This window comes from Perca flavescens, chromosome 5 (assembly GCF_004354835.1).
Source record: "Perca flavescens isolate YP-PL-M2 chromosome 5, PFLA_1.0, whole genome shotgun sequence".
NCBI classification, from domain to species: Eukaryota; Metazoa; Chordata; class Actinopteri; order Perciformes; family Percidae; genus Perca; species Perca flavescens.
Genome location: NC_041335.1, coordinates 16,905,015 through 16,932,616, shown reverse-complemented (window position 1 = coordinate 16,932,616; position 27,602 = coordinate 16,905,015). Strand labels below are relative to the sequence as shown.

General features: G+C 40.8%; 3 protein-coding genes across 6 annotated transcripts; 2 read left to right on the top strand and 1 right to left on the bottom strand.

The window, feature by feature from the left end:
* Window positions 1-422: 422 nt before the first annotated feature.
* On the top strand, window positions 423-7,718 carry LOC114555666 (acyl-CoA dehydrogenase family member 11). 2 transcript variants are annotated; one of them, XM_028578218.1, is made up of 15 exons: window positions 423-503; window positions 2,382-2,677; window positions 2,792-3,015; window positions 3,222-3,321; window positions 3,992-4,109; window positions 4,416-4,558; window positions 4,659-4,811; window positions 5,068-5,162; window positions 5,261-5,360; window positions 5,449-5,589; window positions 5,673-5,765; window positions 5,844-5,951; window positions 6,052-6,223; window positions 6,779-6,845; window positions 6,930-7,718. In XM_028578218.1, exons 2-15 carry the CDS (start codon window positions 2,399-2,401, stop codon window positions 7,042-7,044), a joined length of 1,908 nt encoding a protein of 635 aa, XP_028434019.1. In that variant the 5' UTR covers window positions 423-503; window positions 2,382-2,398; the 3' UTR covers window positions 7,045-7,718. The 2 variants fall into 2 exon arrangements, with proteins under 2 accessions (XP_028434019.1, XP_028434020.1); XM_028578219.1 differs by lacking the exon at window positions 423-503 and adding an exon at window positions 525-595 and having other exon boundaries at window positions 6,930-7,131.
* A 118-nt stretch (window positions 7,719-7,836) lies between these two features.
* slc8b1 (solute carrier family 8 member B1) lies at window positions 7,837-14,994 on the top strand. Of its 2 annotated transcripts, none has more exons than XM_028577494.1 (15): window positions 7,837-8,240; window positions 9,151-9,303; window positions 9,799-9,851; window positions 10,257-10,314; window positions 10,538-10,643; window positions 10,878-11,045; window positions 11,912-12,010; window positions 12,096-12,167; window positions 12,269-12,399; window positions 12,618-12,759; window positions 12,873-12,994; window positions 13,828-13,981; window positions 14,080-14,160; window positions 14,254-14,318; window positions 14,419-14,994. In XM_028577494.1, exons 1-15 carry the CDS (start codon window positions 8,091-8,093, stop codon window positions 14,608-14,610), a joined length of 1,746 nt encoding a protein of 581 aa, XP_028433295.1. In that variant the 5' UTR covers window positions 7,837-8,090; the 3' UTR covers window positions 14,611-14,994. The 2 variants fall into 2 exon arrangements, with proteins under 2 accessions (XP_028433295.1, XP_028433294.1); XM_028577493.1 differs by having other exon boundaries at window positions 12,093-12,167.
* On the bottom strand, window positions 14,803-27,525 carry tpcn1 (two pore segment channel 1). 2 transcript variants are annotated; one of them, XM_028577492.1, is made up of 26 exons: window positions 26,887-27,525; window positions 23,208-23,344; window positions 21,655-21,831; window positions 21,460-21,573; window positions 21,140-21,270; window positions 20,471-20,559; window positions 20,267-20,301; window positions 20,094-20,152; window positions 19,822-19,921; window positions 19,589-19,705; window positions 19,348-19,472; window positions 19,214-19,262; window positions 19,058-19,121; window positions 18,920-18,964; window positions 18,766-18,822; window positions 18,626-18,679; window positions 18,412-18,484; window positions 18,032-18,139; window positions 17,699-17,860; window positions 17,425-17,540; window positions 16,953-16,999; window positions 16,786-16,854; window positions 16,529-16,625; window positions 16,159-16,298; window positions 15,978-16,058; window positions 14,803-15,892 (listed from the first exon to the last, which is right to left on the bottom strand). In XM_028577492.1, the coding sequence occupies exons 1-26, from the start codon at window positions 26,975-26,977 to the stop codon at window positions 15,746-15,748; spliced, it is 2,484 nt and encodes an 827-aa protein (XP_028433293.1). In that variant the 5' UTR covers window positions 26,978-27,525; the 3' UTR covers window positions 14,803-15,745. The 2 variants fall into 2 exon arrangements, with proteins under 2 accessions (XP_028433293.1, XP_028433292.1); XM_028577491.1 differs by lacking the exon at window positions 26,887-27,525 and adding an exon at window positions 24,267-24,788.
* Between the last annotated feature and the right edge of the window lie 77 nt (window positions 27,526-27,602).

Genomic DNA, 27,602 nt, shown 5'->3' with positions numbered 1-27,602 from the left:
ACTGTCTGTAAATGCTAAATAAATATTAGTTGTGGGAAATTTACATTTACATTTTAGATAGTCCTCAGTAGAAGTAAAAAACAATCATAATTATGAGTTTCTGTAAATACAACTCTTGAAGGATCAATTCACAAAAGGATTTAAAATCCCCACTAAAATGAAGGAAAACGGATTTCCCGTTTGGTGCTCAGAGCATTGAAAAATGTGTCTTTTGTGAAAACTGTTGACAGTGTTGTGTATGGATTATTCAGAGTAACGTGCACTTGAATTAGATATGATATTTAATGTACATTTCCAATGCAATGTATAAATGAAATTCCATTTTAACTCAATTATATAGACGGATATCAGAAAGATAATATCTTGGGTATATTAAATGAAAACGATTAAGTTAACTAATGTTTTATGTTATTTGAGTGAACGGAGCCTTCAATAACAACAGGACCTTTATTTTGAAGGCTACAGTTTGCAGCTGTGGTGAATGTAAACAGTGCTGGGCTAAGGTAAGATTGCTAATTTTTTTTTCTTCCATCAATGAAGCTTCTTCGCATCTGCGGCACGCTGAAGATTCAAAGTTATTCAAGCAGTTATCAATGTAAACTGGCTAAGAAAATCAAATGAAACGAAATAGCCTAAGTTAACTAATAGATCATGCACAAATAGGGCAGTCCCAGCATTTCAACGTTTATTGACGGTTGAAACAACCTCATGGTTCAAAGTTGAATCTGTTGAATTTGGTTTCGATTTTGAGAGGCGAATCAATGTTGATATCCATAGCATATAGACGGTGTTTCACGGTTGGAACAACAACTGACGTCATTTCACCCACATTTCAAAGTTGAAGGTTGTTCATGTGCAGGCTGGGGCAGAGTGAAATGAACTTTGACCCACTTGGTGATCCCGAGTATGGATAGCTTTCCAACTAGCTTGCTTAAAGTAAAATTTTGCTGGACATTTTTTAATTATTAATTAATAAAACAAAAACTACGAAAAAACACTTTATTTTGGGAGTATTAGTTTTTTCTGCTTTTGTGTGTTTTAAGTTATGGGCAGAACTAGCTAACTAACTGGCGTCAAAATCAAATACGACACTGAAGTTGGCTTCCGATTCGCAGCTTCCGATTCGGTAGTTAATGGGAAATTAAAATTGTCCGATTCAGCAGGGAAACATAATCTGCATTGCTAAATTATTAATAAAGTTATTACACCGTTTCAGATTTGTGAAAGCATTTATTGTCTTTATGAGAACGCAATAAAGGGAGATTTTACTGTAGTTTTCATATGTAGACCACATAAGACCAGGTGCAGATCCAAAACCACTATAACTTGCCAAATCTCGACTAAATTATCACAGAGAGGTTAAAGAGTCTTAAAACACAGTTTAAGATTTGTGAAAGCCTTATTCTATTTGTGAAAATGCAATAAAGGGAGATTTTACTGTTTTCTTTTTCATATGTAGACCACATCTCCCTTTATTGCATTTTCACAAATAGAATAAGGCTTTCACAAATCTGAAACAGTGTTTTCAGTCTACATTTAACAAGTTTAGGTATTGTGGTTTTGGATCTTGACTTTTTTTTTTTTGGTTTAATGTGGTCTACATATGGAAAAAAAACGGTGAAATCTCCCTTTATTGAGTTCTCATAAAGACAATGCTTTCACAAATCTGAAAGTGTGTTTTAGACTATTAATAATTTGCCTTAATGACTAACACGCTTTCAATACAGTAATAGGTTAAAAAAAAAACAACGCAGGTTCAGTCACTCAGCAATGTAGATTATGTTCCCCTGCTGAATCGGACAGTTTCAAGTTCCCCTTAAATTTCACCTTAACTGCCGAATCAGAAAGCCAACTTCAGCGTCAACGTCAAAATAGAGTGTTGTTATGGAAGTTAGGTATATTTAAAAGAAAACAATCATGTAGACATTTTAGCACTTCTGTTTTGAATATGCTAAATGTTTTCAAACATTTGCAAAAAATACTAAAAATGGCTTCCACAATAGCCTGCAAGTTAATGTAAACTGCACTGCTTTCCCTGACAGTGGCTCATTCAGAACCAGGTTCAGAACACCCTATTTAGAGCTATATCATGAGCTTCATTATTGTTTTTTAGCTTCCCAAAATTGTTCATGATTATTGACTGAACTAGGGTTGGAAAAGTTTTTAAGTATTCTACTGTAGAAAGGGATTACAAGTAACAACACGGACATACTGTTTATTTGTGTTTTATATTAGTATTTTGTGTTAAATATATTTTGGATTCTAGAAAATCCTGTAAATTGCTGAATGAATTAAAACAACAAGCAATGTTTCTCTCCCCGCTGTGTTCTCACATTCAGTTCATCTGTCGGCACTGCACTGATACTCTTTTCTCACCTCAGGCTGCAGGTTTTAAGCCATGTCAATGTGCTCAGCCCTACTGACCCGCCGTGTAGCAGGACGCCGCTCCAGGGTGTGGTTTGGTGTTCCTCCAGCGCTCGTACACATCAGATCAGCCAGTGTAGCTGAGCCAGGCACAAGAAGATCTAATGAAGAACAACTTTGGGAGGCAGCAGGGTACCTGCCGTTCTCTAGAGCCAAGATAGGATCTTTCTTTCAGGAAACGCCAGTGCTGAAGAACCCATTTCTAGAGGATGCTTTGCTCAGAGGATACCTGAGGCGACACTTGCCCCAGGAGGTGAGGAGGGAGCACAGCTGTGCCTTCAAGTGCTGTTGAAAATATATACTATACATTAGCTGAGATCTTGTTCATGATCTGTGTGACCGTGTGTGTGTGTATACTTGGTCACAGGCTGCTTTCTCAGACTTGTGTGCATTTGGAGAGCGTGTAGCAAATGAAGTGGACGGCTGGGGTAGAGAGTGTGAGGTTACTCCTCCACGTTTGGTGCACTTTGACCCCTGGGGTCGCAGAGTGGACCACATCGTGACCTCCCCGGCCTGGAAACGCATGAAAGACCTGTCTGCACAGGAAGGACTGGTTGCCATTGGTTATGAGAGGTCATTTGGGGAGTGGAGGTTAGGAGAATGTTGAACTTCCTTTTTCAGTTTTGCTCACGTGTCATATTTCAGTTCGATAATCATGTTTTGGCAATTTCTATTAGGATAGAGGTTGTTTTAAATGAGAAACTAACAGATTGTCTGTGTGTGTGTGTGTGTGTGTGTGTGTGTGTGTGTGTGTGTGTGTGTGTGTGTGTGTGTGTGTGTGTGTGTGTGTGTTCCAGTCGTGTGTACCAAATGAGCAAGTTGTACATCTTCTCTCCCTCCTCTGGTCTCTACACCTGTCCTCTGGCAATGACTGATGGAGCTGCTAAAGTCATCCAGGTGTGTCCAAAAAACAAATGATTTGGCTTACATTGTACTACTGTCTGTCTTAAACCAACACCACCATTATTTTGGTGGCAAACCAAAACTTTGATCATTATGCTGCATTTACAATCATGTATGTAACCAGATTATTGCTGTTTTTCTGCAGTTCCATACTAATGTAAACAGGAAGCCTGTTTTTCACGTTTTATACAAGGACACGTGCATGACAGAGACTGTAACATGGCAGCAGTGCAGCAGGATGAAAGAAAGATCCTTCTTTGTAGCTGCATCCACAATTAGACTACAGTTGAAATAAATAAGTCTAAACCTGCGTTTCCACTGCTGGAAAGTAGACTGTTTGTAAAGCTTAGACAAATGCTTACAGTCAAGAAAAACTCTGCTCTGCGATCTTGTCAAATCCTCTTACCATGAAATTTTTTTTTCAATCTGCAGCATCATCATGTATATCACAAATACATTTAAAATGCCATCTGAAGTGTATAAATAAGGATATGTATTTGTAGCGAGGGAAGAAATATGAATACCGTACAGCTGCATGTAAACGTAGGTGTACACGTTCTTGTTTTAACCTGATTTCTGCCTCTTTTTTTTTTTTTTTTTTTTTTTTTTTTTTTTTTTTTTTTGGGTTAACACAGTAAGTGATTTTGTAGCTGTGTATTTGAAGTCTATAGGTCTTTCGTGGCCGGTAGACGAAGCCTACAGTCGTTTGACCACCCGTCAGCCTGAACGTTTCTGGACGTCCGGACAGTGGATGACGGAAAGACAGGGAGGATCTGACGTGGGTCAGTGTTGTCTTTCATGGAACAGTATCAACTTCTGCCTACAGATTAAAGGCTACAGTACAACATTGGCAACTGGGTGGATTTGAAAGGGCTCATGACAATTGTTAAGATTTCATAAAGAAACATTTCAGGAAATGTTATTAAATGTTATACTATCCACTTATGTCCCAGTGATACTTAATGTTGCTGGAATTATCTGTTGATGAAATGTGATTAAACGCTCGCACAGTTTCTGCTTTGTTGGGCAGAACAAGCCTCAGCTATTGTAATGCGTGAGTTGCCTCTCCCTGTCTTGCATCTCCTTAGCCAGTGGCACAGAGACGGTGGCTGTTCCCCAAACAGATGGTTCATACAAACTCCACGGCTTCAAGTGGTTCACCTCTGCTACAGACGCAGACATGGCTCTCACGCTGGCCAGAGTGCAGGACAGAACAGGAGCAACCACGCCGGTACTGCTGACATGCTCTAACAACAGTCATCACTCCTCTTGCGTGGCTTTTAGTTTCATTGCAATGTGTGTGTGTGTGTGCGCGTGTCTCCGTCCCACAGGGCAGCAGGGGTTTGTCTTTGTTCTACGGAGAGGTGAGTAGAGATGAGGGTGGACGACTGAAGGGTATAGAGGTTCAGAGACTGAAGGACAAGCTGGGCACAAGACAGATGCCGACTGCTGAGTTACTGCTGGACGGTCTACCGGCACACAGGGTCAGTTACACGTCATTATTCATTACAGTGATGATAAACTGTAGATTCCTTCTCTGATCTGCGCAGATATGATCAATGCCTGTGTTACAGCGAAGCCACACTGGGTCGCATACAGCTCATTTTGCTCAAAAACAAGACACTGTTGAAATGCCTTCTCCGTATGATTTCATCTTTCTGTTGAGACAATGCCAATTTTTTTTGACATCAAATAAGATCTTCTCTCTCTCTCTCTCTCTCTCTCTCTCTACATGTACAGCTCTCAGAGGAAGGGAAAGGTGTGGCCTCCATAGCTAACATGCTGACTATAACCCGGATCCACAACAGCATTTCTGCAGCGGCCGCGATGAGAAGGCAGCCTACTGCTCTTACTACTGCACTGAATCCTGCACTGATTTCTAAGAATATGCTATGGATAAGCTGATTAATAATGTGTGTTTGTGTGTTCACAGGGTGGTCCAGTTAGCTCGTGACTACGCCACTCGCCGCACTGCCTTTGGAAAGCTTCTTAAAGACCACCCGCTGCACATGCAGACTCTCGCTAGGATGGAGGTGAGCTGGCAGGGGGTGAACAAACTGCACAAACTCCATACAAAGTTTCCCATCATGCCTCACCCATGCCTGCCTCTGACATGGACAGGTGGAGACTCGTGGAGCGTTCCTTCTGGTGATGGAGGTGTGCCGTCTGCTGGGCCGAGAGGAAAGCGGCATGGCAACGCAGCTGGATGCACACCTGCTGCGTCTGCTCACTCCTGTAGCCAAACTGTACACTGGGAAGCAGGTGCATGGCTCGTACAAATGTGATGTACTGTCACCTTGCTGTTTTGATGCTGACCCTACCGTCTTTGCTTTGTTTTGTGTCAGGCGGTGGCTGTGGTGTCAGAGGGTTTGGAAAGCTTCGGTGGACAGGGCTACATTGAGGATACCGGGTTGCCTGGTCTACTTCGCGATGCACAGGTGAGGTCAATACATGAAAACAGACAGTATTTTACAGTGATTGCCATTTTGAATCTTACCTGTCTCTTTCTTTCTCAGGTGTTGAGTATATGGGAAGGTACCACAAATGTTCTGTCTCTGGACGTGCTGCGCTCTGTGGCTCGTAGCTCAGGAATGGTTCTTCATGCTTACTTCACCCATGCCAAGGTACGGAGCCAGGGAATGAGCCCGTCAAACAAGTTCAGTAACTCATCTATGACAGAGTTCAACAGAAATGTGATGTGCACTTGTTTTCTTCTCCTTGTAGTCCCTGCTTGCAGGTGCATCAAATGTTTCTCCATTGGCCCCGGCGGTGAAAGCAGTAAATGGTGCTCTCTCTGAGCTGGAGGACTTTGTTCAGATAGCAGCTACAAGAGCAACCGGCTACCTGGAACTAGCAGCCAGAGACCTGGCATACAGCCTGGCTCGCATCTACACGGGTAGGTACCACAATCACACATACACTCTTCTCCCTTAAAAAGAGTACATCACCGATTTAGCATTGGACTCTCGATAGACAGTAAAGAAAAAGAACCATCTAAATCGATGCTGCAAAACCCAAAGATATCGTCTTTTTATTCCATTCATCCTTCTTTCCTGTCATAACCTGGCATCTACATTACCCATACCCACAATGCAACTCCACCACCAGCAGCTCGGTCAGAGCTATGGGTGTGTTATGCTTGTAGTGGCTAATTTATCTACAAACTTTTAACCTCAAGCAGAGACAAGGAGTGGGCTACGGAGGTCTGTTAAACTCACTTCTTTCCAAGTTTACATCCCTGGATATTTTCATTTTCAAATGTGTAGTCTTCAGACTCAAGTGGCATCACTTAAGGCAATGTATTAGACTTCACACAGCTCCCTCTGGAGCTACAACATGCTTTGTGCAACTTTTTTTTCTACGTTTACAGTATTACTCCCCAAAACCAGTAAACAGACTTTGATGTGTAGAATCTGTGGGGGTTCCCCTTTAACTATCTGGATGTTAACAGGTGCGCTACTCATTGACCATGCATGTTGGAAGGGAGCCTCTTCATCTGACACCTATGCAGCTCTCAGGTAAAATAATTAAAAAAAAGGTAAATTTACACTTCTTTCAGGTTTAAAAAAAAATACAACACAATTTTTCTTTTTCTTCATCAGGTGGTGTGAACATGACTTGTGTCCTGTGGCAACTAAACAGGCGAGAGGCTGCTACGATCTCAGCACAGCACCACTTGATGCTGCGCTGGTCTATGACCGGCCCATCCAAGGCTGAAAGAGTGTTCACTGATGTGAGGCCATTGCTGTGCCTCACTCAAAACTCAATTATGTGGCAGATCCACTTACTGTATCCCACTCTTTTTAAATTGTGTAGATGACTGAGACCATGTTTTATTAAAACAAATTAAAACCCAGAAATGGAACCGAACATGGAGGTTTTTAATACAATGTAAAGCATTTATGTGATTTGGTAGTTCTGATATTTACTTATGTATATAAAGTATCTGCAAATAATACAGATACTTTGTAGATTCACAAGTTTTGCAGAATATAAATGTTTTTTGGAGGCCTGGATGCTCCCACAGTTGGGTGTAAGCTAAGATCAACAAACCACAGATCAACAAGAGCACAGGTCGGTCAGAAGCAAGAGGAGCCCTGACTGGCTCAGATGGCGGGAGGGACTGCTGCCTTCTTGTACTATTGGAAAAATGTTGTGAGCTCCAAAACTGAAAAATGTATAAAAAAAAATGACGAACATTTTGCACAATTGCACCAGCTAATTCTTATAAACTGTAAAACAATAATTCTCTTGTAGTTAATTACTGTGTTATTGTGTTTTATTGTGCCAAACTGTATATCTTAAAGAGACCAAAGCATGCTAACAATGCTTCCAAGTGATGTACATCAGATTTTTTGGGAAATAAATGAATAAATAATATGTAAAATATACAGCCGATTTCTTCCAATTATCTAGCTCTATCTATTTCAGAGTCCGTTTTTAGTTATTTAAATTGAAATTCTTATTTTACGAGAAGTCCTTGAAGGCGGCACACGTCTGGTTGGAAAAACAGTAGGTGGGGTTTCAGAGGCGAGGGTGGACACAATGTACACGGACGTTGAATCTGAGCGGACGGTCTTTAAAAGAGGCTTAAAGAAATACATTATAGATGTTAAGGGGACGCTACAACAACGTTAATTTTCAACACAGTTATGTCAGCTTTTCCCGGTTTCGTTTAAGTTGATAGGGTCGGATTCCAGGACTAAAACAACCCAGCCAGTCCTGTCCACCAGAATGGACGCTGCTCCAGGATAAAATGAATCATGTGTTTTACCGTGTACCTGTCACTTCTGCTGGTGTTCTCGTATCACCCGCAGGTCACCTCGGGCTCCCATGTCCTCAGGAACCAGCCTGCTGTCGGATTATCTAAAAACACCACACTACCCATGATGTTTCAAAACAATAACGATGAGGTCGGTGAGATTAGTACTTAATTAATGTGTGTGTGTGTGTGTGTGTGTGTGTGTGTGTGTGTGTGTGTGTGTGTGTGTGTGTGTGTGTACGCGCGCGCGCGCGCGTTGTTTAAATGTACGCCGAGTTCCAGTCTGGATGTTGTCAGCAGGTTTTTCCAGAATCTGTCACATGATTAGGAGACCACAGTGAAGTTTAACTGATCTTTTAAATGTGACACGTGCATTCTCACATCAGGGCAGATGTCAAGATCCTCCAGGTACAAAATGATCATATTGAATTATGGCCCAGCCCTAATCAAAACTGAAGGTTATTATCTTTGCAAAGATAGAATTTATAACTGAGCTGTTGTATATGATTGCATTATATTTTACAGGTGTACCTTATAATAAAGTCAGTGTGGTAACATTTTCTTCAGTATATCTGAGTGTTTTAGGTCATTGCACAAAATGTTGCAAATCAATGAGCAGGACTGCTTTACAGCAGTATAGGATTTTTATATAATTAATTTCAACAGTGCAATGAAGCGGTATATTATTTGCTGGAAGATTTTCTATTTTATCCTTAGCGCCCACTCCATGTTAATAGTATGCTTACTTGCTGCATATCCCTTTTAATATTTTAAGTTTGAATCTATTAAGTAAGATTCAAACTTACTAAGTATTGCAAAGCTGCTTAACAAAACAAAAGATACATACACAGTGAGAAAAGGGGGAAATGGGGGTCAGTTGGAACCCACTACAAACTCACAGTGATGACTTTAACAATACTTTGAATTTATTAATCTTTAACAAGTATAATTCACTATAATTATGAGCAAGAGATGAATGTATGTAATTTGAGGCATTTAGACAAGTAGAAAAACTGATGTCTTTGTTTGTGTGTTGTGTGTGCGTGTATGTGTGTATTCAGTGTGACCTTGTGATGAACCTCAGTGCTGCAGACCGCTGTGCGTTTGTGAAGAACACACCAGACTGTAACATGGAAGATGGCTTCATCAACTACCTTCAAGTGGCCTTCTGTCTGCTTCCTCCTAACCTCACACCTCTCACCATCACTCTCTGTGTAAGACCTGTGTGTGTGTGTGTGTGTGTGTGTGTGTGTGTGTGTGTGTGCATGAAACCGCATGAAACTGCAGCTCAGCACCAGCTGATCTTTTGAGGAAGATGTCTTTGCTGTGTTAGTATCAGGAATGATCAAGTTTTGGATTCAGTCATTTCACTTTTTGCTAATGTACAAACATCTGAATTTTCCTCATTGCAACATAACTCAAACTGTCACACTGAAAATACCATTAGGCACATTGTTGGGGGGGAAGTAAAAGTGAAATTTTGAAAAATCCACCAAGGAAAATCAGTGTACAAAATAAATGGTTATGCTACAGATTAGGAACAATAGGGTTAGTGTAGTCCAACAAGGCCATGTTTAACAGGGTCAACTTAGTTCTAGTTTGTAGAGAATTTGTCTGCGTACGACTGACTCAAGCAGCACTTCGGTCTCCTCTGAGTGTGTGTGATAAGAAAACTGGTCAGCCCTTAACTTTCTTCTGCTTCTCCACAGATTATATGGCTGATCCTTTTGTTTATCATTCTTGGACTTGCAGCATCTAAGTTGTAAGTGTCTCTCATGTTGCCAGTGTCAATATGTGTGTCCCACAAGTTCCCCTTTATAGTATGTGTCATGCAAGCAAGCCTAAATCATTCATTGTTTATTAATTGGTTTCAGCTATGGAGAGTATAACAGCATATAAGAAGCCCACATGTGCAGACTAAACACACATTAATGCCCTCAGTGCACTCACATGGAGAAGAGTCACATGACTGTAGCAAGCTTTTCATCATTGTTGTAAGATTGTGAGATTTCCTCAAAGGAAGGACAGTTTGTACTGCTCTTTTACCCCAACCACCCACCCCCACTTCACATATTTAGCATATTTACCATCCAGCTGCTGTTTCTTCAAAACAAAACACATTTCTAATGATCACACTAATTTCTTCTTTTTCACTGTTTTTCCCCAGTTTCTGTCCCAACCTGTCAGCCATCTCTACCAGTCTGCACCTCACTCACAACGTGGCCGTATCCTTTATCCACATCTTTATCCTGTACTTCCCTCAGAAGTTCTCACTTTGTTATATTTGTGTACAATCAGTACAAAGTGATCAGACTGATGACTCACCGGCACAGTTCTTCTCTCAGAAGGATTTTTTGCGGTTTCTCTTTATACTTTTTAGGTTTTTGTTGATGTTGTTAAATGGTCTATTAGTGAAGAATATTTTACTTGACTGGTGTTTGTGCTGAGGGTGTGACGTTTCTGGCTCTTGGTAATGGAGCTCCCGATGTCTTCAGTGCCATGGCAGCTTTCTCTCACCCACACACCGCTGGGCTGGCTGTTGGAGCCTTATTTGGTAGGCATAGTCTCACACAGACACACACACACACACACACACACACACACACACACACACACACACACACACACACACACACACACACACACACACACACACACACACACACACACACACACACACACACACACACACACACACACACACACACACACACACACACACACACACACACACACACAAGCTTTTTAATATGAAAACCTGGTTGATCGTGTTCCCTCCCCTTCACAGGAGCTGGTATATTTGTCACCACAGTAGTTGCTGGCAGCGTGGCCCTGGTCAAGCCTTTCGCTGTGGCCTCCCGTCCATTTCTGCGTGATGTCATCTTTTACATGGCGGCAGTGTTTTGGACTTTCCTTATGTTGTACAGAGGAACCACGACACTGGGAGAAACACTGGGTACACACACACACACACACACACACACACACACAAAACACAAACACTCCACATCACTACACAGCCACACATACATGCCACAGTTTGTCTGGAGAAACAATGAAGATTTAATGGAAATAAATTAAACCAATGGTTTTAACTGCAAATACGACCTGGACTTTCACTGATCAAACAAACTAAAAAAGTGAGTCAGTTATTCCACCCATGGTACAGCACCTTAGGGGCTTAAAGCTTAGGCTTAGCCTCGACAGGTCCTTTTTTGGGAGGCATTTTAATGAGGCATTTGCATTGTGTATTGGTTAAAAACAAGTCTTTTGTATAATTAGGATGTATCCTAAATAATAATGTACCACATGTAACCTACTTCAATAGCATTGGTAGACTAGCAGTTTATTGTCTTTGCTTCAGAGTAATTTCTTTGTTTGGTTTGTTTTAGTTACCCGTTACTGATGCACGTAACTTTTTTTTCAGTTTTATAAATCTAAAATCTTATAAATCTAGTTTTTATTTTGTCATTTATCCCATGATTTTTCATCTGAACAATCTCTTTTATTTACTTTAAAAAGTTTTTTTTTGCAGGGTGGTGTGTGTCTGAGCTCTGTCTTGTTCTGATGCCAACATCAGCATTCAGCAATTTTCTGACTGAAAACAATCCCAGAATGCAGTTCAGATAGTCACCCATCCATACCTTTCTGTGAATCACCCACTCTCTGGTGGCATTTTACATATTTCCAGACAAACAGTATACTGTATATACAGTATGCTGTGTGTGCATTGAGTTTCAATAGCATTTATTAAAGTCTTCCACTATTTTCACACACACTGTGACATTTTTATCTTCACTTTGCTTCATTTCCTTTTTCTAGGGTACTTGGGCCTCTATGTGGTGTATGTGTTGACTGTTATCATCAGTGCGTACATCTACAACCGGCAGAAACATTCGATGAACGTTGCACCTATTCCAGGTTGAAACACAAATTCATACACACAGACAAATTAAAAATATGTTTCCACAGTTGTCAGTGATGATATTATTTGTCTTTGCAGCAGAGTTTAACTCCTCTGACTCGTCTGATGACGAAGTTCCCTGCCTGACTGGAGGAACCATCCAACAGGAGTACGGTAGGATGTAGCAGCCTTTTATTAAACACAATATAAGTTAATATACACCTGGATTTTCTGCACAATCAGGACCATAACATGCACGTGTGTGTGGGTTTCAGAGTCGGAGTACAGGCCGCTTCTTCCTTACTCCGAGTCCACGATTAAGATCCTGCTGAGCTCCCTGAACCCAGTGGACAACAGGAAGTGGAGGAGGAAATCATGGAGCTGGAGAGTCCTCAAAGTACTAAAGGTGTGTGTCTGTGTGTGCGTGTGTACGTCTGTCTGTCTGTGTGTGTGTGTGTGTGTGTGTGTGTGTGTGTGTGTGTGTGTGTGTGTGTGTGTGTGTGTGTGTGTGTGTGTGTGTCAGTGTGTGTGTGTCAGTGTGTGTGTCAGTGTGTCAATGAATCTGAATGGTACACCAAGTCAAAGGAGTGAAAATCTATTTACAAACTGTCCTGCACCCATCAGACACCTCTAGAGGTCCTGCTGCTGCTCTGCATCCCTGTAGTCGACCCGGATAAAGAAGACAGGAACTGGAGGCGCCCACTGAACTGCCTTCATCTGATCACAGCTCCTCTGGTGTGTGCGCTTACTTTCCAGTCTGGAATATGTAAGTGCAACATGACATACCGTAGCACCCATAATCAGATTAAATATATGGTTAAATCAATACCCTGTTTTTTCATTTTTTTAAAAACTTATTTTCTTTCAATAATTTTATAGATGGAGATTATATGATCCAAGGACAGTTTCCCCTCTGGCTGCTGATTTTTCTGCTGGGACTTTTCCTGTCTGCTATTGTCTTCTGCACCACCACTAATGAGTGTCCTCCCAAATATCACCCAGTAAGTATTGACAGATATTAAAAAGGAACCAATGTTATCAAGAATATACAGGATATGCACTCTTTTTGGGGGTGGGGAGAGAAGTGCTACATTCAGGTCTTGTACACGTATCAAAGAATGTTATCATGTACTGTATTATTGTCACAGGACTGAGAGTCTGCGCTAGCTGTTCTGTGAGGCTACACTGAGGCACACTGGTGCTTTAAGCTAAATGCTGACATCACAACATGTTCACCATCCTAGTTTAGTGTGTTAGCATGCTAACATTAGCTAATTAGCCTTTAACATAAAGTACAGCTGAGGCCGATGAAAATGTCATTCGTTTTGCAGGTATTTGATCATAAACCAAAGTACTAGACAAATAAATAATGTGACCTGATGGTGGTGCTAGATGATCAGTCAGGCAATCACTAAAGTCAACAGGATTCATCATCTGGGAAAGCACAAAATGTTATGCAAATCCAACTTGCAGTCATTGAGATGTTTTACATAACAGGTGAAAACTTTGAACCGAAGGTGGTGCTAGAGGATCACCAAAGTCAGTAAGCTTCATCCTCTGGCCACCAGCCACGTCTGTACAATTACAGTTCAAGGCTATCCATCCAATAGCTGTTGAGATATTTAAGTCTGGACCAAAGTGTTCGACTGACCCATTGACTTTGCCTCCCTAGATAAAAAATATACAGCAAAAATGTTATCAGAATTAATTTATCATTAGATTCATGGCTTTTTATTTTTTTTTACCAGATTGGATTAATGTAGTTTTTTTATGATCAAATTTGTTTTCTTGCATTTGTGCGTGCAATTCTAAGGTTGTCTTTTCTCCTCTCCAGCTGTTTGCTCTGTTGGGCTTTGTTGTGAGTGCTGTGTTGATCAGTGCAGCGGCCTCTGAAGTGGTCAGTCTTCTGCACATGCTTGGTGTGGTGCTGAGTCTCAGCAACACTGTGCTGGGGCTGACTCTGTTGGCCTGGGGCAACAGCATAGGAGGTGATATTTGTGAACCTATTTCAAAACATATACAAAAACTGTATATGCTTGTACTTAAAAATCTTATCACATGATTTGTATGCACCTCTCTTTTTCAGACTGTTTCTCTGACATCACCATTGCCCGGCAGGGTTACCCACGGATGGCCATATCTGCCTGTTTTGGAGGCATCATTTTCAGTATCCTTATTTTTTTATAGGAGTGTGTGGTTTAAAAACATAACTTATGGACATGTATACTAGCAGTGGCATCCTTGACTGCATTTCCCTCAGACATGCTGTTTGGTGTGGGTTTAGGGTGTCTGGTACAGATGGTTCAAACACATTCTTATGTGCAGGTAATCTTCTCCTCAAACACACAGATCAAGATGTAATATAAAAGTCATGGATACATGAAAACATTTATGTGATGCATCTTTTCCTCTTTCTCCTCCTCAGTTTGAAGCAGAGGGTTTATTGACGTGGATTCTTGCAGGATCTCTGGGTTTGTCTTTGGTCCTGTCCTTCGTCATTGTTCCCCTGTGCCGGTTCCACTTGGGTCGGGCATACGGGATTTTTCTCATCGTCTTCTATGCCATCTTTCTTCTCATTGCACTACTCACAGAGTTTGGGAAGATCCACATTGTGTAGATCTGACTCTCAGGCCAGTTTGAAATGAGGGATGTCTTCCCGTAATGCAACATGACCCACTGGAACAGAATTACACCCTCTTCTACACATATTAATGCACCATTTAGAATGGACAGTACATTTTGTGCCCTTGCCTTCTACCCAGAGCCACCTGAAACCAAGCAGGCAAATGAATGACAAACTGACAAAATGTTCTGCTCAGGGAGAGCTGTAACTTATCACACTGCCTTTATTCAACTTGTTGTTTGTGCTAACTGGAGCTGTGATGGCACTTTGTGAGTCCAGAGGGAGAACACAGGTTGTAAAAATTTGTACTTTAAAACGTTGTGAATGAATTAAATGTACTGTAAATCAAAATTGTTAAAATGACTTTGTACAAAGCTGCTTTGGGGCATTAAATAATTTTGGTATTTGTTTTTACAGGTCGTAGTAATGCTATGCTGGTCTGTGTTAAATTATACATTGTAAGTAAATAACGTAAGCAGTTACCAGCAGTATGATAGTACAGCAAAAATACATTAATGCACTTGACAATTCGAGCAGTTTATTAAAATTCCTTCTTAGCTAACTCAAATACATCACAGAATAAGAAGAAGCTATATAAAAGTTAAATACTTTGAGTCTGTTGAGACATTAGTTAGGAGATACACCGTTGGGTTGAGCTGAAAGGAGCGTAAGTGTTTGTACTTTGGGTCTTTAGAGAACTTAGATGTAGTGTCTGCGGTAATACGGATCAGATGAGCCATCTAACTAAGGCATCAGGTTTAAGTACTACATGATTTACAAGAGGTCACAGAAGTCCTACAGCAGTATACGTACACGACATACTGTAGTAGTACGGATTCGCTGGTAATATTTGCTGGAGTCTTTGAAAAGGCCAAAAGAGGGCGACGCTCCCACCTCACTGGTCGAGCAACAGGCCTGGACTGCTGTCTGTCTGTAGTGACGGCTCTGAGAAGGAGTCATCTTTAACTCGTCTCACATCAGTCCAAAAGGAGGCCCCGGACTAGTTTCCCACTGTGGCAAACGGTGAGCGTGGGGAAACTGGAGAACAGCTGGAGTGATGGGGGTTTTCTTTGCATTTAAAAATGCTGAGATGTTGGTAGTGGTGTATGTACTGCTTTTAAAATGTGCATTAGTTGACCCCGTGAGGTCCAGTCTGTGCGTTGAGCTGAGGCTCTGGGAAGGGAGATGGGTCAGAGACGGGACTGTCCAGCTCCCGCTCCAGGCTTTGGTCTTGCTCAGGCAGGTTTTCCCTTGAATACTCTGCATACCACTCGTGCTGAAACAAAATGTAGAGAAGGTGAAGAGATTACAACATACCAACTACTTTCATGGTATTCAGGATTATTTCTTCAGTTTCATACCTGTATCTCCTCCTCATACATTTTCATGCTGAGGTCACTCTTCGTCCTAGACCTGCGACCTAGGTACACCAGAGACGAGTGCTGTACACACCAAAGCAGGAGGGAAAGCAGGTTAGTGGGACGTTACGTGATATGAGTGAGAGAGAGAGAGAAAGTGTGTGTGTGTGTGTGTGTTTCTCACCCCTCCCCTGTCCATAGTTTGTAGGACTCCCTGTAGAGAGCTGAGGGAGGACAGTCCTGGGCAAGTCTGTTTGTACAACTCCAGAGTGGACAGAGCCTCATCACGACTCACCTCTACTTCAAAAACTATCCCGTTCTCATCTAGAGCATGTTCACACACAGACATTAAAATGACTCTGAACACTAATTCACACTTCATCCTGTCCTTTCACACAATTATTCAAATATGCATTTCATCTGATGATCTGTGCAAGAACTATGGCAAATATTCAAAAATACATAAAGGCTTTTGTTCCTAAAGTCCTATACATTCTGTAAATATACTGTATATACACAATTATCAACACATGCACCCAAATACTCGATCTCACCCTCTGGGTTCTCCACTTGTTCCCGGTTCTTGCGGCTGTAGTTCATGCGGAACACAAATGCATCCAGAATGAACGCCACGATGATGGTCATCACCACCTGGAGACACAAAATATCACATACATACACGGTCACGTTAAGGAAAATTTAATTTCCCCAAGAGGGATTACTAAATTATTTATTATTATTGGATAAAAGCAGAAATCCATTACATACTTCCACACACATATTACAAACACATATGACTGCACAGCCTCACCATGGTAACTATGTAAAATGTCATGAAGTAGAGCCGGCTCCAGTGGGTTGTCATAGAAGTGACTCCTTCCTGTAGGAGAGTGAACAAGGCAGCAGTGAAACAGCGACACCCACTGATCAATGACAAGACTGCAGAGTGGTGACCACTGATAAATGACTTAATCTTACCATGATAATGTACCAGTTATTGACCACAGTCAGTTCAAACAGAGTCACTGGAGAAAAAGAAAGAAGCAGCAATGAGTCAAATTAAAAAACAGGAAAATGAACAGATTTTGAGAAATAGTCCCAGACAAATACACTGTTTACTCCTGTTTGTTTTCTTAAAAACTACAGTGACCAGCTCTAATAAATAGATAAATAACTATACTATTGTTATCAAAAACATACCATATATATCAACATTAACTTGAAATAAATTGAAATTATTCAGTCTTTAAAAAAAAAGAAACTACATATTCTTGAGCTGTTTTTTGTGTTCACTAGGAACGAATAAGCTGCAGAGAGCCAGAGACATAAAAGTGCTGAGAGAAGGCCCAACGCATATTTGGTTTTGGTCTTTTCATGGGATTTGTTGACAATAAAAACTAACTTAGAATATTTCCAGCCTCTTTTTTAAAGAAAAAATGAGAGGAATTACCAAAGCTGCTGAGGATGTTGTTGAAGTTATTGAGATAATAGTAGCCTTCTTCCAACACCGTTTTGTTGCCATAGGTGACATTGATCTGTCTGTAGGAGTCTGCCACTGTGCTGGTGCTGAGAAGAAAAAGAAAAATCGATGGAGTGAACTACACGTAATTTATCCACTTGTGCCACAAGGTAAAGAAAAAGCAGAAGACCAGAGTTAACGACAATACATCCCAATCAGCCAATATGTAGATTACTGAGAAATAAATTGCAATTGCTTGACTCACTTGCAGCAGTTGGGGTAAACCACCTCTGCAAAGAACTCCATCCCAACAATGGCAAATGAGTAGTAGAAGATGATTAAAGTCAACCCCAGACTTGCCATCCTGGGGAAGAGCTCAAACATGGTGTCCAACACATTATGATACCTCTGCTTTATCTTAAACAACCTGTGAGAGACAATAGACCAACATTTTAACATTAAAGAAAATATGAAATACAAGTACATTATACAGTACCAACCAAAAGTTTGGACATGCTTTCTCATTCATTTGAATGTGGAAGCGTGTCCAAACTTTTGACTGATACTGTACTCTAAAAAGTAAGAAATAAAAGTGTACCGGAGCAGCTGAAGTGGTCTGAGAACTACGATGAAGTAAAACGGCTCCATATCGAAGGCAAGAGCAGTCAGGCCCAGGAAGGCAAACACTGTCACTGAAAAGTCAAACCTGGACAGATGAGAACATTGAGCATTAACACACAACCAGTGTTTGGTTCATGTTGAAATTCATTTTAGTTGTGTTTTTAACAAAATAGCCACAAGAAAAGTTTAATTTAGAGTACTGAATCCAAATGTACAGACTCGAACAGGGTCTATGGATTTATGCAGTTGTAAGCTCAATGTGGTGCTCGGCATAACCCCTCTACAAGTCTGAAGTTTATGATTCAGTACTCATTCAATACGTCAATCAATCGACCCAGTATCCAAATTATTACTCACAGATTCCACCCAGAGCTGAAATAAGCCATTGGCCCCAAACCAGATATTTTCAATAACACCTCAACACCATAAACTAAAAGTGGAAGGACAGAGGCAGAGTTAATATTGGTATAAGTGCATGTAAACAACTTTAATTCTTCACACCCTCTAGGACTAGTTTTACAGCATATGATGATTTTCTATGTGAGTGCGAGACGGCATGCAGCCTACTCACTGGTCAGAAAGACAATGTAACTCCAGGGAACAAATTTGGACCATGAAATTCCACCTGCAGAGAACAGGAAGGTGAGAGATCTGTTGTGCAAAACACTTTCCTTCAGTCGCATGCGTTTATGTCATCGGGAAAGATCTTACTGTTGAGCGTGTACGTCTCCACGAGGATCCACACGCCATTGATGGCCACCACCACATCTGCAGCCACGAGAAAAAGGTTAAAATTGTTTATGATGAGAGACTTTGCCTCTGCATCTCTGAGGACAGCTGGGAGAACATAAATGATTACACTTACACATTGCATATTGGAAGGCCTTTGACTTCACAAGCAGGTTAATGCCTGTGAAAGTAGAGAAGAAAGTGCTGACAATAAGGACTTGAGAGACAGATTTGTTTAGTCTGATAAACAGAAGTAGAGAAAAAAAGAACTTGCCTTTGAAAATGAGGAAGGTTGTGTGTGGAAGGTCATCAAACCAATGTTCTCCACTGCGTCGTGCCTAAACAACACACACATATGCAGTACATGTACATTAAAGGACACAAAATAAAGTTAATTATAACTGCACAATACAAATGTAAGGCTACATACCTTCCATTTAAGGCCAGTCACCTGATAGAACTTATAAAAGTCCTGTAGACTGTGGCAGAAAAAGATAGAGAATGTAACAACGCAATTAAAAGCAGAAGGATTTTAACTGAAAAAAGTGTATGTCAGGCAGTTACCTGAGCATAGGAGCCCCTGAGGTGTTAAGAGCTTTATATGTGAGGAAGCGGTCTCTTGCAGACATCCGTGGTCTGTAAAATCGCATCAGACCATCAAACTGTTTCAGCGACACGCCCATCGGCCTCTGGAGAGAAAACAACGGCAACACAGAAAAACGCATTGGTTGGGAGTGCTTCATATTGTGTATGTATATAGTTTGTACCAAATATACATTACACTACATAGAAGGTGAGGTCGTACCTGCCGGCTAACTAACAGCTGAAAGGCATGGTCAATAGCGGAGCGTTTGTGGAGTAAAAGAGATTTAAACTTCATCTTCTCAACGTCATTAAACGTATCAAACACCACTGCCAAGAGCTGGAGGAGGAGAGAAGTGAAGCTGATGAGTGATCATGTAAAAAGGCTAATGGAAGCCACGTCTATTATGAACAGGACTGAAATGTTAGAGGTGGTGGAAACAAGGCTATTTGTACCAGGTTCATGATGAAGTAGAGCTCTATGGAGAGGTAAACAATGAAGAAAACACAGGACCATCGGTTCTTTGAGTACGATGGCATCATCACATCAGGGAAACTACAAGAAAGGGGGAAGCAAGAGTTACATACACAAGTCATCAAATCTGTGGAGTCTGCCTAAACACACATGTGGTGAGGAAAAAAACAGCTTTCATGAGGAGCTTTGAAAGTAGGAAGTTAGCTTGCATGCCATCCAACAGAAAGCTGAACAGTATGTCTGCTGTACTTACTTTGCTGTGGTCAGCAGCACAAACAGACTGACAAGGCTGTTCTCCAGAGTGCTGAAGTACTGCGGTGAGAGGAAAGGGCTAAAGTCAGGAAATCTGACCACTACAGACACAAAAATCCCCCAAACATATGTAACTCACACAAACTAATGTCAGGCACTAAAGACTCAACGTACCGGGTCAACAGTGTTTGGCGAGAAGAGGCAGAAACCTGGGAAGAGACAACAGGATGGTCAAGTACAGAGTAACAGGAAACCCTGTTCCTTCTAAAGACAGTAGAGGGTTTACCCTGAACGATTTTCAAATTTTCCATAAAATAAAAAAGGGCAAGAAAAGACGCGGCAGCCATAAAAATACATTAAAATAATAAGCATTCTTACCCAACATAGCAAATATAACCATGAAGAAGAGCAGCAGTAGGAGGATGTCAATAAAAGGTGGGAGGGACTGGAAGATCTGACGCAAGTTTCTGATTGGATGAAAGAAACCTTGTCAGTGATGACTGCTTTCAGCAGTTAAATCAGTGGTGTCTGTATGTTAATAGGGTGGGACAAAATCATGGAAAACATGGGGGAAGGGATATTAACTTTGAAATAACCAATTCAAAAAGTAGCTACATTAAAGCCGACCATCAGGTAGCAGTAAATGTCATTTTTGGAAGACATTTTACAACTATGCTTTTTGAAAATTTCAGATGCAGGTGACTGGTAATAGTAGAAGACACTGGCAAAGACATCTCGATGGATGTTTTTCAAGTCAAAATGAGCACAAATCTAACTGAGCTTACAAGATTTTGTCTGGCTTTGCCAGCTTACAGAGTAGCGTTGTGGTTTTTCTTTCATATGAAAAGAATTACATTTGGAAGGGATGCTTTGCGGCTCTGTGTGGTCTTTCCTTTATTCTCTCTAGTGTCTTCCATTATACAAACAGGATTTGGTGCGGGTTGTTGTGAAAACTTATCATTTGAGGAATCTGTAAATTCTATTTGGCCATGATGACTTTGACCTGACTGTTTGAATATCTGTGTGTTTGTTTAGGTCATTATGTACCTGCGCACGGCACCGCAGTATCTACAATCCACCAGGAAAATGGGTCTGAGAGCTCTGGTCACTCTCATGTGAGACGTCTGTCTGATTAGAACCACTATGGCCTCCACGAACTGTAGCAGCAACACACACATCTGAACAAGGAGAAGAGACAACATGAACAATATGCAGTAACAGAAGCTGAATCACAAACTATGACACAAGGCCTGCAGACAGCCGGGTGACTGCCTTCCCTCAGTGGACCCCGACTCTACGAGACGATGCAACCAGCATGCTGAAGTGGCTATTATGCCATCAGTAAGTAGCCAACATGGATCAATTACCTTCACCATGGTCCTCTTGTGTCGTATGAAGGTGTGGAAGCCTAACCAGCGGAGTTTCATGCATAGCTCAAATGCCACAATAACCAAAGCCAGCAGCTCCAGAGTGGCATGGACCTGCAGAGGTATCAAATACACAGGTGCTTTTACAATAAACTGTGTGTATAAGCTTGTGTTTGCGTGTAAATGTTTACTCACGTAGACATCCAGGCGCAGTGAGGGCACAGCTGGAGCTTCACACAGTGACAGCATCATCAGCAGCAGGCCTGTCAGAAGCTCCATCATGTAGAACAGGTGGTTGTGAGCAAACAGGTACGCTGCCAGCGCTTTTGGGTTTCGAGGATGGGTGAAGAACTTATCATTGTTCTCTCCCTCCTGTATGTGAAATTAAAAAGACACTTTTAAACCACACAATATAAGACTTTTTTGTATTTAATTAATTGGATTTCAGCTGATTTAAAGGTCCCATATTGTGAAAAGGTGAAATTTCCATGTCATTTTCTATTATAAAGCAGGTCAAAGTGCTATATACCCGGAAACGCTGACCAATCAGAACAGACTGGGCTTTTACTTAAAAGGTACCCTGTGGAGTTTTTGACCGATTTCATGCTATGCCGCTGATCACCAGTTGGTAGCGGTAATGTGCAAAGAAGCATAGTAATCCGCCAACAAAGGCAGTGAAGAAGAAGTCAGAGCAAATATTGATATTAACAATTCCCAATTTATAGGATTTAAAAAATTGTCTTTGCAAATACGGTATGAGGAAGGAAATGCATATAACACATTGTCAGGCCTTAAAGGTATAATATGTAGGAGGCATCAAGTTGGCCCCACCTCCAGAGAGAGACAAAGAGCAGCGGTGGGCGAGCGAGCTAGAGTTAATGACGAGAGAGAGTGCTGAACAAAGTCATACATCAGAGGAATAAAACTTACGTTCTAAAGCACAAATAAACACACTCTTACCTCAACAGGAAGGTACCACATTGCCATTTTTTGCAAATACAGAACTTCATCCTGTCTGTGTGTGTGTCAATTAAATTTGTGCGTCGGTATGAGACACAGAGGGGCGTGACAAAGTAGCTACATTTCGGAATGAGAAGCTGCATGAGGTCTGCACAACCTGCACACTGTTATTGGCTGGGGGTTACACACCTACGTGGGGCCCAATAGCTCTTTGTTGATGGCCATAAACATCCCGTACACAATAAAATAATAAGAAAAGAGAAAATGCAGGCAGAGAGCAGGGTCTATACAGATACAGACACCGCCACACACGTATAGTGGGTCATCATAAGTGATAATTGAGAGGGATTATTTTTGTACTTGTCTATACATTGTTTTTTTAGTAAAATATTGCATATTATACCTTTAAGGATACACACAATGCATTTAGGTAAAAACACTGAATGTAAAATATACTGTATATAAACATATTTAACATCATTAAACATGAACTGTGCAAATCCAATGAAAAAGCCTGTGTGTGAGTAAACTTTTTTTAAATAAAAATTGGACAACTATTGGAACATTCCATATTTGTGACTCCCTACTTTTTTTGAATTTTAAAGTTCCTTGTAGATTAATTGATTTATTACTTCCAGCAGATGTTAATGCTGTAAATATAGCCCAGTAAAAGAGCACAAAGTGTAGCCATCTACAGGTAATAGTGTGTCATAAAAACCATTATACGCTATGTTAAGTTAGTTAACCCTGTGCGCTCAGTACTAACAAATGCCACTGCGTGTGAATACCTGCAGGTAGATGGCTGCTTCTTGGTAGTTCATCTCCCAGCTTTGCCGTAAGGACACGTTTTGGGCTCTGTGGATTTGTGGCCCAGGTGTTGAGATCACAGCGTTGTTCACTATGTCATAATTGCCTCCTCCTCCATCTGGCAGAAAACACATAAGTGTTAGTGTACTGATACAGCCCATAAGTGAAAAAGAACAACTAACTGTAACAATTAAGCTTTTTTTCATTTTCAAATGTAGCCTTCTGTATATGGGTGTCACACATAGTGGTGGAAGAAGTATTCAGATCCTTAACTTAAGTAAAAGAACTAATACCACACTGTAAAAATACTCTGTTACAAGTAAAAGTCCTGCATTGAAAATGTTACTTAAATAAAAAGTATGTAAGTATAATCAAGAAAATGTACATAAAGTATTAAGGTAAAAGTACTTCCTGACATTTAAAAAAATGGAAACGATCAAAACAGTTGTGTCAATCAACTTAGTGTTAAATTGGCTAATCAACTCGAAGTAAAAATAAAATTATATATATATATATATATATATATATATATATATATATACATACATACATTCTTTAAGCTGCACTTCCATATGGCTCTTAGTAGTAGTTTTGCTTATTTAAAACTAATGAACTTGCACTTACAACTTGTTGTCTGGAGTTTGCACCTTCAAGGTTGAAAGCACTTAATTGGAAGTCGCTTTGGATAAAAGTGTCAGCTAAATGATATGTAATGTAATCATTTCAGCTGTACTTGAAGACCTATATATTGTTGGGTAATTTAATTTATAATAAAACATAGAATTGTATAAACTACATGTCTTCTGTGTGCAAATCTTAATTTGTAAAGTAACTAAAGCTGTTAGATCAATGTAATGGAGTAAAAAGTACAATATTTCTCTCTGAAATGTTGTGGAGTAGAAGTAGAAAGTGGCATGAAAAGACTCAAGTACAAGTACCTCAAATTTGTACTTAAGTACAGTACTTGAGTAAATGTACTTAGTTACATTCCACCACTGGTCACACATACACACACAGTACATAAAGGGGTATGGGCCTACCAATGCTGTCTAGTTCTAACTGTAAGGCATAGGAGGAGATCACTACTGGAATCCCGTTGTGGATCTGATCTTCATGGGAACCAGCTGTCTGTCCAGATATGCACTCCATTGTCAGTTTTTGTCTGTGTTCCCCAGCGGTGTGATTGAATCGAGAATCCTTAAGTCTACAGCACAAGTGTGTGTGTCATTCACAGTGCACCGGTCTTGCTCCAGCATCCACACACATCTGAAGATACAGATGGCCACACATTCCACTCAGGCCTGATGCAAACTCCAGAAACACAGTCCAGATGTGAGTCCTTATAGATCCAGAAAAATGCTTCTGACCTCAGTACTTTTCTTTATGTTGAAAACAAAAATGTCTCTTAAAGTTTTCTTGATGAGAGATACTGTCACCAGTGACAGTGAAATGTAACTAAACCTGCCTTAGCGACAGAGTTTAAACTTTGAACCCACTCAGTAAAAGAGTGCAGTGTTTGCACTGATATTACATTATCTATTACGTCCCCTTCCTGCCACAGACAGGATACAGACACAAGCCAGATAAACCACAAGAGGAATTAATCCTGCACTACAAGAGGGAGAGCGTCTATCTTCCAAAGACAGGGAAGACATGTAGATATCTAATAACACTGAGAAAGCGGTATTCCATTGTAGGACGTAATGCAGAACTAGTTAATGACTTTCTTTTAAAAATGCAACAGATAGTGCAGGTTTAAGAAAAATGAACTCAAAAGTACAGCTGAAAATGATTAAATCCAGATTAACTCAGTATTCTCTAATAATGTTAAAGTACATATTCAAGCAGGATCCCTCAAAAATATAAATTACAGTTTCTTTTATGAATAAGCAAACCCTCTATGTGTCTTTCAGCAGCTGCATATTTTAGTCCTATCTGGGTGCTCTTCCCACGTACTGTACATCACATGTTTCTGCTTCAGGCATGTCTCCTTAGATTCAAATGTAGCGGAGACCACGTGAGTCTCTGAAATCCAGTCACAGACTGTTCCTGTCCACCTTGACAGTAGCAGATTGAGCTGAAGTGTGAAGATCAAATTCCAGTCCAGCGGCAGCCTGGCTGTTATCCTGACAGGAGTACACCCCGTGTCTGCCGTGTGCCACTCCAACCCCTCATTTGTTTGAGAACAATAACATGTTTGGAGCGCCCAGTCAAAAACACAGTGGGGTCAGGCTCACAGAAACACAAACAGGCTCAGCAGTCATGACCGTTTCTCCCAGGACAAATAAAATCTAGTTTTGTGATGATCTGGAGGACCCGTCCTGACCACCAGCAGTAAAACTGAACTCCACACTTCTATCCAAACAAGTGATTTGTCACTGAGGTGATACAACGCAGCCTTCTTTCTCAGTGTCCAGGTTTAAACTCCCTCTTTTTCCAGAAAGCTCACACAGCAATCAGCCAGAACAGTATGATACTTCCTCCTTGTCCACCACTCCCAAATATCCTGTTCACCTCCAGAGCCAGCGTAAATGATCTAGTACGCTCACACACAGAGACACACTTAACACACAGGCTGCAGACATTCACATACACAACACACACATGCGGCCCATGAGCACCAGGGAGGGGCTGAGGGGTGTACTGGTCTGCTGAGGCAGCAGTTTCTCAGATGGGTCATTTTGTAGCTTATATGTGAAGAATACAAAGGCAGCAGGATTACTATGTTGAGTGGATGCATGGATACCCATACGTTCTGTACGTACGTACGTACGTACGCACACACACACACACACACACACACGCACACAATCTCTGCTCTCCATTAAAGCAGTGTGGCCTGGACGTGCAGCATGTATGCAGCCTGTCAACAACATTAAATGAATTCAGACTGCGCTAGTGCATATCTGGTAAGTAGACAAGCATTAACTTCATATCACAAAATATACTGCTATAACAAAATACAAAAATACTAGACTTCTATAAATACTTACACAAAACAATGCAAAAATGTAGTAGAATGATCACCAATCAGGCAAGAAGAATAACCTTTAATTTTTTATTTTTAAACAAACCTTTTTTTGAGCAACAGTATGGCTTAATGAGAATTTACATCTGTCTTTCTGTTCACTGATTCCCTCATACAGAAGAAACCAACCACCAAACAGATACTCAGTTGCCAGTTTATTTGGTACACCTAACTTTAACAAATTTTGTTGAAACTGTTTAAGAGAATTGTTGATTCAATTTTATATCATTTTGGAAGCTGTGTTTTGCTGTGATGTTGTCTACCCAATTTATGAGGGTAAACTATAGAATTAGAAACACCTATCAGTATAATACAATGCAAAAGCAGCACATAATACAGTCTCTAAAAAGGACTACAAAGTTGAATCAACACCTAAAACGTGATTATTATAACTTTAATCGAGGTGGGATTTATTGCAAGGCTACTGCATTAGTTTTAGCTGTGTGTAACTTACCAAATAAACTGGCAACTGAGTGTATTTTCTCACAAGGAATGTTGCTTTAATTATATATCCAATAATACCATGCCACAAGAATAGCAACACTAAAACCGTCCACGGTCATGGGCCTAGCCGTACACATTAGTTGGCATGACTCCATTATGGCTGAGAATGAGGACATGACAGAACTTACTTTCGTCTCCTCTCTCAGTCTCCTCGTTGAGCAGACCGTGGTTGGCTTCGTCCCAGGTTAAGATGAGAGGCACATCGTCGTCAGACTCCATATTAGCAGATAAACAGGCTGCACAGCCTTGAGTTATAATGTTCAATAAGAGTTAATCTTAGCTACCCACTAGCTAAATAAGTGCGCGGTTTGTTCCGCAGACTGCAAGACAACTGCACATCATGGATGCTCGCAGCTAACGCTAAAACCGAATACTTGTTAGGCTGTGCTAACTCAGATGAGAGCTAAATACTGCAAAACAGGAACTAGCGGTTTTCAAGTTGTGTGAAGCGGACATGGCCTGTTGGTTGCAAATTTGGTCTTCGTCCTGTTACAGACGGTATCTGTCACCGAATCAACTGGTTCACTGTCACTCAGACTAACAAGCTGAGACTGTCTGTGTCCATCACGGCATCATTAACACAAACAAGGCTTTCTGCTGGATAACAGATGTTGTGCTTGTTCTGATAACATTTAACCGATACGTACACCAATTCTAAATCTAGATAAATTTTTCCACAAGCAACAATATCTGTTATTAACGATACTACAAAAGCTCTACAGATAACGTTACAGCTGGATCAACAAACATTTGCGACACTAAATCAATTCACGGCAGGCGGAGTAAACCAAGTTGCCCCCTTTTCAAAATAAAAGTAAAATAATCTAAGATAAGATCACATTCA